Raw genomic sequence first — 9,929 nt, 5'->3', positions numbered from 1 at the left:
CTGAATGCAGAGGCTCCTCCACTGCATAGTTGAGAAAATGTAGCTTTTTTGGTCTCCTCAATGATTCAGAGCCTCTTTGAAAAAGTTGTGTCTCACCTGAAATCTACATTGTGAGATATATGGAAAATCTTAAGACTAAACTCTGTTTCACCAGACAGGCAACATTTCAAAATCATATGCCTCTGTACCTAGACCAGTGCCAGGCACAATAGATGCTCAGTTAAATCCCAAGGAACTCTAAAGGAATTATTTCAGTCGGTGAAAGGTGATGGGCAACGTTTCTGGACTGAGAGTTTTCCAACTGTTTCTTAAAATGCTAGTCTAGTCCTCATGGGATTACATGTATTCATGATCGATCATGTCCTGTCACTTAATATCTGCAATCGCATTTCCTGAGACAGAGTCCTCAGAATGTGAGGAAGATGGGGAAGGAAAAAGCATGAAGGAAACCCTGTCCAAAATTACAGGATTGCTGTATTTTGTAAAACTTGGTTTATGCTGAGTTTGCCTCCATCCTCCGTCCCCAGTATAATCAAACATGCCTTTGAGGAAAAAGCATATGGGAGCAACAGGAAGTGTTTAGATGCATTTTATTCAGCAATCAGGCCAGCCACCGCATCATAGTGTTCTTATGGGATTTCAGAACTTGGTTTTCAGCAAGGCCCAGACTTTTGAATGAGGACAGGAATCCGGTGTTTCCTATAGAAGAGATTGGGGGAAAAAAATCAGCTTAAACTTTGCTGATAAAACGTGACAATGGGAGAAAAACAAGGAAACAAGATCAGCTTTATTTAAAATAGAGAGGTTTGAGATTCATTTCCATTTCTATTTCTCTTATTCATTTACTCATTCACTTATTCATTAACTCCTCAAATATTGATTGAGAACTATAACATACCTTAAGGATACAACAAAAGGGAAAAATGTCCGTCCTTACAGAGTTTACAGATGTAGCAGGGAGTTATAAAAAGCTTCTGAAATTAATCTTTAATCCATTGTTGCTTCTTTTCCTTCTGACGTCATTGTCCTAGCCACCAGGTCTCCATCTTAGCTGGTGCCTGGGCTTCTTCAGGACCTTCTAATTGATTGATCCTTTGCCTTAGAACTCTGGGGATTCTCATCTGTGAGATCTTGCAAAAGGACATTATATCCTTGTCCCATATGATAGCTGCTTTAGTTAGCATCTAGACAGAGCCCACTGTTCACTATCCCATATAACTATTTAAATTTAAATCAGTTAAAGTTAAGTAATATTAAAAATCCAGGCTTTCAGTTATGGTAGCCACATTTTAAGTGCTGGTACCATGGCTAGAGGCCTCCATATTGGACAGCATTTCTGTCATTGCAGAAAGTTCTACAGGAGAATACTAGTCTATAGAGAAGAATTTGCCAGTATAGATTTCCTAAGAAGACATACAGGAATTAGAAAAAAAGTTCTTACTGAATATATCTGCTAAGCACTTAATGATCAAGGAGATGCAAGCCTTTGTTTGTCTACCCATCTCAAAGCTCAACAACTAAGGTCAGAGCCTGGCTGTAGTTAACCATACAATGTATTTGTTTGGGGCTTTTAATGGGCAGTAGAGGAAAGGCAAAATGGTACATTTGAAAATATGTTGCATTTGAAAAAGACACATTTTCCCTCTAGACCTGTTTTCTTATCAGAGATATATAGGAAGATAAGTTACATTTTCTGGCATTCAAATGTTGCTCCCATATTTACATAATTTTAAAAGAATAGAAAGAGCAGGTAGAACTGGTAGGTTTTAAAGCCTAAGGAAACAGGGTGTCCCAGCTCTATGCTCATATTTTTCCAATGGTTCACTCTAAATACTGGGCCTTTTGATCTTGGCACTTGGAAATTGCCCAAGTCTCAAGGCTGTTGTGTTGCTTTCTCCTCCCCTTGGATGGAAATATGATGTTTGACCTTAATGTCAAGAACATAGGCCATGAGAAAATTAACACGTGGTTTCAAGTTCCTTTTACAAGTCTTTCATGTGGAAATTTTTTTGAAAAAGCAGAACATCCAATGTTTTGGGCCTAAAACTTCAGGATATTAGATGTTTCTCCCTGGGGACCTATTTCCACAATCCTTGTTAAATACTGAGAATTTTCTGAAATGACTTAAAGCAGACCAAGAAGAGGGTGCATGGTACAAGGAATTAGAGATGCGGAATGCATGCAGTCATTTGAACCTAAATCAAAGTCTTAATACCACATCAGTTCCAAAATAACAGAGTTTTCTGGGTCGCTTGTGGAATCTCTTTTATTTGTTTTGATCATTCTACACCTTTATTTAACCTGGAGCGCTTTTGTGATGCTATGAAAATGCAAAGTCCAGTTTAAATGACACCCTTTTCATGAATCCTTTCTTGACCCTTTCAGTAAGAAGCAATCTGTATTTTTCCTTCACTCCTGTAGCATGTTGCTCACACCTCATTTGATGGCATTTGTCACGAGTTACAAGAAGCTACCTTATTTGTGCTATTTTCTTTTAGTTATATCCACTAGGAAAGCAGAGGACACTGGCACAATGCTTGGCACGTAAGTGTTCAGCAGCTGAGTAACACAGAAAATCTGTGGCGAATTTATTTCTCTGAGTACCTGAGTCTAATTCCCATCACCTACCCACCTACAATCAGTTCAGAAACTCCACTGAGGCTAGGTCTCACATCCATAAATAATTACATAAAGTATTACAAAAATATGTTTTTGGTCACCTAATCTAGATAATTCATATTTGCATACTTTAGGGCTTTAGTGAACACAATCATTGCTATCACCAAGAATGAATTTTTTTTTTTTTTAATTTTATTTATTTATTTATTTATGGCTGTGTTGTGTCTTCGTTTCTGTGTGAGGGCTTTCTCTAGTTGCGGCAAGTGGGGGCCACTCTTCATCGCGGTGCGCAGGCCTCTCACTATCGTGGCCTCTCCCGTTGCGGAGCACAGGCTCCAGACGCGCAGGCTCAGCAATTGTGGCTCACGGGCTTAGTCGCTCCGCGGCATGTGGGATCTTCCCAGACCAGGGCTCGAACCCATGTCCCTTGCATTGGCAGGCAGACTCTCAACCACTGCGCCACCAGGGAAGCCCCAAGAATGAATTTTTAAGTATAATGGTATTTTGGGTATGTGGTCTTTAAAAAATCCAGACTATCTCTTGTTCGCTATAAAAGGTTGTGTTTTTTTCATAGAAGTGATTTTTTTTTAATTAATTGAAAGAAACATTCAAACACTTTCCTTCCTCTAGCCCACTGTCCTTTCTTTAACACCTTTTATACAGCACCATGTTATTAATTCCTTTCTCACTTCTGTTCAGTTTTTTCTTCATCTTGAAATGCCTCTCTCTCCTTCTTTCTGTCCTAGAGAAAACCTCAAACTTTTCCAAATCCTAGCAGGCACAATTAGTTCTTTTTCATTTTGTGCTCTCAGAGCACTTTGCTTATACTACCACTGACCACACCGTGTTAGCGTTGAGTGTAAGCAAACTGGGAGACAAAGCATGTTGGATTTTCTTCTGGATCTCACAAATATTTAGTCTAGTACCTGACTTTAAAGTATAGTGGAAAGAGCAAGGATTTTGTACCAGATCTGCCACTCATGGCTGGGTGATCTTGAGCAAGTTATTTAAACTAACTGAGTCTCAATTTCTTCATGGGTATAATAAGCTTAGTATTATTTACCTCATAGAGTCATTGTGAATATTAAGTGCCTCGCACATGCTTGACATAATAAATACTACTTTCTATCATAATACACACACACACATACACACACATGCACACCTCTATATATAATCATAACATATATAATAAGGAGAAAAATCAAGAATTGTTTGGGGGAAAACTAGGTATTTTGTTTCTCTCATGGTGAGATTAATGTTATTGGTATATTCTTTGAGGCTTAAAAGGATAATATATGTAAAAATTTGAAGACTTCTAGCTTAAAACATATATTTTAAAAGAAATTCAAGTTTGTACTCACTTATTTTCAATACATAACATGCATTCATTAGAATAAGTAACTCCATCTGTCCCACAGACAGGGTTATAAATCTTGGGACATCCACTCACTTCATTTGTACATTTAGCCTAAAAATGGAATGAAACAGAATCATTTCCCATCATTTTTCATTCTTTGAATTTATAGCAAAGTCTCTAAAATCTCCCTGGAGTTGATCGGCTTAAAGATGGAAGCATGATTGTGATTGGGAGAGTGATACTAAGTGTTCCAGGAGGAAGAATCCAAAATTTGGAGTCAGAAAAGCTGGTTTTAAGTAATGCCTCTGTTATCTGCAAGCTGTGTGACATTGGTAAATCTCTTGGTGTCTCTGAACCACAGTCACTTCATTTGCAAAGCGGAAATGATGTTGTTTCCCTACCTATCTCATCATTGCGTTGTGAGGTTTGAATAAAGTGAGTGAGATAATGTTCAAATTTACAATTACTACCTGTGCTGGCTCTCTCAGGTCAGCCACACCTTGGGACATGTTCTTCCTTGCACAGGGTAGTCCTGTCATGCTGGTCTTCTCTAAGTCAATTAAAGACGCGCGGTGCCTTCTACCCTTGGGGTTTTTGCACAGCCTGTTTTCTCTACTGTCAGTAAGAACTAGTAATTATCAAATGACTTTCACAGGGCAGACACTGTCCTAAGTGCTTTTCACGTATTATTATGTTTAAACTCTACAACTGTCCTATGAACTTTTTATTATACTGTTCTTCTGGTAAAGACAGTGAGGCACAAAGAGATTGAATCACCCAAGGCCACACACCTAATAATTACTGGATCCAGGATTTAAACCCAGTCAATCTAGGTCCTGAGCTTTAGCTCTTAACCACTTTACTCTCCTACTTCTCCCTTTGCTAACACTCATTTATCCTTCAGGGCTGAAAATAAATCTCACTGACTTAGCACACCTTCCCTGATTTAACTAGGCTAGGTTTCTAATGGAACCAGAACTTCTTTATAACACATCACCAATGTAGTAATTTATTTACTTATACACTTTCGGTTTGCCATCGGCCTTCCCACTAAATATAAATGTAACGAGAAGAGGGACACTTCTTCCTCTGGTCTCCAAATTTACTGAAATTTACATTATAAGTACAAGAAAAACTGGAAAAGTTAGATAGAGAATATTTTTCTAGAGGAAGAGCCTAGTTTATTATTATTATTTGCTCATTATAAATTAGAGCTCCACCTTGTTGATGAAGAGAACTTTATGCCAACATGGTCAAACTGGCTGTAAGGAGGAAAGGCTGCTTGGAGTGATGTTTAGAAGGTTTCCACTTAAAATCCTTGTCCTACCAGGTAGCCCTAGTATATATAAAAACTCCTTCACAGCAAGCATAATATGACTACAGAGAAATTGCCTGTTTATCAGTGAATTTGTCCTTTACCATAAGCGCCTGTGGCGGAACTACAATTACTATCCACATTTAATGGGTTAAGTCTTGCCAGCATTCATACTCCTCATATTAACTTCAGGCTAAATTGAAAGGTGAGTTAGACTATGCTTTGTGTGGAACAAACAGTCTTAGCCCCAGAAATAAAAATTAACAAAATTGTCTTTACCTCTCTTTCCAGGAAGTTAGCTCTAGTACTACCTAGAAAACATAAATCAGACATGTCAAGTTGGGTCATGAATGGGAGAAGCCTGATGTATTCTCATTCAGAATTTTCTGCTTCCATTTAAGTCTGTGACTTCTCTGCTTCCTCTTCCACCACCCACCCCTTCTTATTACCATTTTTTTTCAAGTATATCTCATTGGTGTCCATTCACTCCCTGCCTGCTGAAACCTCAAAAAAATTACGCAAAAATTTGATTAGGATCAAAGTATCTCAATTTGATATTTAAGACAAGTTGACCCATTTCCTTGAAAATAGAAATGATGTACTTACTGCTTCAAATGTGTCAGGCACAGAGCAAATACCTTCTGAACGCTCACTGACATTGTAGTAACAACCAGTTTGTTGATCTCACAGTGGTGTAGGAAATACAAGTATCTTTATCTCAGTTTATAGATAAAGATATGGAAAGTTTCTATAACTAGCTGTGAACACTAGCAATAACCAGGTCTTCTGATGAAAAACTAACTCTTGCACTTACATGTAAGTCTTCTTTTGTAAGTAATGTTTTAAAAAAAATGGAGCTCTTTTGACAATTTACCTTCAGTTCCCAAAGAGCTCCTTCTCTCCATTGCATTATACTGACCATTAGTTCAATTCACATTTCTTGAATTTACAGGTAGATACTTAAAATTGCCATGCTTCATTCTCTAGGAAGTAGCAGGTCTTGCTGACATCGTGTAGGAGATGGTGATTGTGGGTGAGCTCACTGCAGGGAAGGAGAACTAATTTGATAGTATGCAGAGGAAGAAATGTTGGTGAGATTTGATTTTGATACTAACAATCCCTGAGGTCATCTAAAGGAAGTTCTTCCTACCTAAATGTACTGAAAAGTAGTGAGACACTTAGGGGCTTGGAGAAGTCCCCTGGAATAGTCAGAACCTGATGCGGTGAGAGTCCCACTGAATTTTAGAATCTAGTTGAGTCTAAAATTTAATGAGCAGGTGGTCACCACAGGCATCTATATGTATTAATTCATATGCATGAGAAGGGGAAAAGGGACCACTGCTCCCATAAATATTTAGCAAATACAACAAATAGTATTGTTCCTTTTCTTCGCAAAGTGCTGATTTGTCTGTCAGTAGGTTTCTTTGCTAGATCTGATAAAAAGTTAAAAGTGTTAACCATCCCCAAAGACAAAAAGGAAGCTGATGCCAATTCCAGGGGTTCAGATCATCTGTCAACATTATTAAGACAGTCTGAAGATATAAACATACCGTCTATTCAAGAGGAATATTTTTTCTAGAAATACTCTGTAGGTCAAAAATAAAAATTTTAATCAAACTCTGCCCTTATACTGGAATAACTGGAAATCATTGTTACCTATTTATGCAATCCATGAAAACATAAAATTTGTAAATTGGCCTTAAACATTTACAGAGTTAGAAGTGTACTTGATATTGAAATAATCCCTTCTTTTTTCTACCATATCTCTGACAAAGAGTCAGCCTCATTACCTGGGGAAAACCATTTCATGTCTGGGCAGTTCTCACTAGTAACATTGTTTTCCTGTGTTATGTTAAAATCCCTCTTGCTATATATAATTCTCATCCACTGATCTTATTTCATCTGATTGGGACCCAAAGATCTGTCCAAGAGTAGACTCTAAGTCTAGAAAGTAATGTAGTCAGTAAAGCAACAGGTCAAAAAGGTTTTACTTAAATCAGAAAAATATGCAAAGCCACCTACCAGATAAACTCAACAGGACCAAGGCAGTGAGAAGAAAGATGCTGGCTACCTTCATGGCTGGAGTGCTGGCTCCAGAGCTCAGTCAAAAACTGAACTCAACTTACCACTTCTCTCTAGAATCCTGGGACTGGAAGTTTCATACAGGCAGGATGGTATCCCAGTCTCCACCTACTGCCCTTTGTCACAGATCTCCTTGGTTATTGATTGACTCCATAGCATAGCCTGGCCCCCAGGTTTGGGGCACAGCACCAGTGTTAAGAAAGGTGAGAGGAATGCCGTGGGCCTAAAATGTGCAAGGTAAAGACTGTCAGGAAGAGATGACTAGTGGTTAGTTAGTTGGTTCTTGCCCTAACTTCCTCTGTGACTATGGAGAGGCCCTTCCTTTCTCAAGCCCTGGTTTTCTCATCTGTAAGGTGAACTCCAAGGTCCTTGTACTCTGTAGTTCTGGGTGTATGAACAGGTGTGAATATCTAAAAAACTCCCTTCATTCTTTCTTCCTTTTCTTCAGCTTTTCCATTTTTTATTCTTTCTCTCTTTTCTCTCTTTTTCTGTCACCCATTCACAAAGCCTAAAGTAGCTGAGAGAGGGACAGGGTAGAGGTAGGGAGGACTCAGTTCCCTAAGGTGTGTGTGTGCTTCAAGGTAGAGTGGGCTCACCAGAGACCCTTACCAGCTCTTTGTCCTTGGACAAGTAGTTCACTTTCACTGAGCTTCAGTATATTCATCTGAGAACAGAAATAATAATAGTACCTACCTCAAAGTGTTGGTCTTTCATTTTAAAATATGCATTGTGTCTGTCATGTGTGGTTTGGGGAGACAGTTCTCAATTATCTCTCATGTTTCTGCATGTCTCATGGGTAGAGACACTGCCTGTGTTTCAAACAACTTTTTCAAGAGGGTTTGTATAACAAACAGCCTTGGGAGGTGGAATAGTGTCTCTCTCTGGAGTAAAGGGGAGGTTTGTTTACCGTTGGGTATAATAAGATAGTATCTTTCACCAGGGTGAAGTTTAGGCAGGCATAGTGCCCTTTTTAAAAGATTAGGGATTTGCGGGGACTCCCTGGTGGTGCAGTGGTTAAGAATCTGCCTGCCAGTGCGGGGGACACGGGTTTGAGCCCTGGTCTGGGAAGATCCCACATGCCGCGGAGCAACTAAGCCCACGCGCCACAACTACTGAGCCTGCGCTCTAGAGCCCGTGAGCCACAACTACTGAAGCCAGTGTGTCTAGAGCCCGTGCTCTGCAACAAGAGAAGCCACTGCAATGAGAAGCCCGCGCACCGCGACGAAGAGTAGCCCCCACTTGCTGCAACTAGAGAAAGCCCGCACACAGCAATGAAGACCCAATGCAACAAAAAATTTTTAAAAATAATAATAATAAAAATAAATTTTTTAAAGAATAAAAAGATTAGGGATTTTTTTTAAACATCTTTATTGGAGTATAATTGCTTTACAATAGTGTGTTAGTTTCTGCTTTATAACAAAGTGAATCAGTTATACCTATTCATATATCCCCATATCTCTTCCCTCTTGCATCTCCCTCCCTCCCACCCTCCCTATCCCACCCTTCTAGGTGGTCACAAAGCACCAAGCTGATCTCCCTGTGCTATGCGGCTGCTTCCCACTAGCTATCTATTTTACATTTGGTAGTGTATATTGGAAGAATCAACACTGTGAAAATGACTGTACTACCCAAAGCAATCTACAGATTCAATGCAATCCCTATCAAATTACCACTGGCATTTTTCACAGAACTAGAACAAAAAATTTCACAATTTGTATGGAAACACAAAAGACCCCAAATACCAAACCAATCTTGAGAAAGAAAAATGGAGCTGGAGGAATCAGACTCCCTGACTTCAGACTATATTACAAAGCTACAGTAATCAAGAGAGTATGGTACTGGCGCAAAAACAGAAATATAGATCAATGGAACAGGATAGAAAGCCCAGAGATAAACCCACACACATATGGTCACCTTATCTTTGATAAAGGAGGCAAGAATATACAATGGAGAAAAGACAGTCTCTTCAATAAGTGGTGCTGGGAAAACTGGACAGCTATATGTAAAAGAATGAAATTAGAACAGTCCCTAACACCATAGCCCAAAATAAACTCAAAATGGATTAAAGACCTAAATGTAAGGCCAGACACTATAAATCTCTTAGAGGAAAACATAGGCAGAAAACTCTATGACATAAATCACAGCAAGATCCTTTTTGACCCACCTCCTAGAGAAATGGAAATAAAAACAAAAATAAACAAATGGGACCTAATTAAACTTAAAAGCTTTTGCATGGCAAAGGAAACCATAAACAAGACGAAAAGACAACCCTCAGAATGGGAGAAAATAGTTGCAAATGAAGCATTGAACTATAAAGGATTAATCTCCAAAATTTACAAGCAGCTCATGCAGCTCAATATCAAAAAAACAAACAGCCCAATCCAAAAATGGGCAGAAGACCTAAATAGACATTTCTCCAAAGAAGATATACAGATTGCCAACAAACACATGAAAGAATGCTCAACATCATTAATCATTAGAGAAATGCAAATCAAAACTACAATGACATATCATCTCACACCGGTCAGAATGGCCATCATCAAAAAATCTACA

General features: G+C 38.8%; 1 protein-coding gene across 1 annotated transcript; it reads right to left on the bottom strand.

The window, feature by feature from the left end:
- Positions 1-573: 573 nt before the first annotated feature.
- SPINK1 (serine peptidase inhibitor Kazal type 1) lies at positions 574-8,375 on the bottom strand. Its single transcript, XM_082454349.1, has 4 exons — positions 7,317-8,375; positions 5,574-5,605; positions 3,984-4,090; positions 574-699 (listed from the first exon to the last, which is right to left on the bottom strand). Exons 1-4 carry the CDS (start codon positions 7,369-7,371, stop codon positions 654-656), a joined length of 240 nt encoding a protein of 79 aa, XP_082310475.1. The 5' UTR covers positions 7,372-8,375; the 3' UTR covers positions 574-653.
- Between the last annotated feature and the right edge of the window lie 1,554 nt (positions 8,376-9,929).

This window comes from Balaenoptera physalus, assembly GCF_965194825.1.
Source record: "Balaenoptera physalus genome assembly, chromosome: 3".
Taxonomy (NCBI): Eukaryota; Metazoa; Chordata; class Mammalia; order Artiodactyla; family Balaenopteridae; genus Balaenoptera; species Balaenoptera physalus.
Note: the sequence above shows the minus strand (reverse complement) of the source record. Positions and strands in the feature narration are given on the sequence as shown.

Bases quoted from the DNA above. Each gene is read 5' to 3' on its own strand.
- SPINK1 (XM_082454349.1), bottom strand. From the start codon at position 7,371: ATGAAGGTAGCCAGCATCTTTCTTCTCACTGCCTTGGTCCTGTTGAGT. The intron at 5,606-7,316 runs GTAGGTGGCTTT...TATGTTTTCTAG, and splicing joins GGTCCTGTTGAGTTTATCTG to GTAGTACTAGAGCTAACTTC. The intron at 700-3,983 runs GTGAGTACAAAC...TCTCTTCTATAG, and splicing joins ATGTTATGTATTGAAAATAA to GAAACACCGGATTCCTGTCC.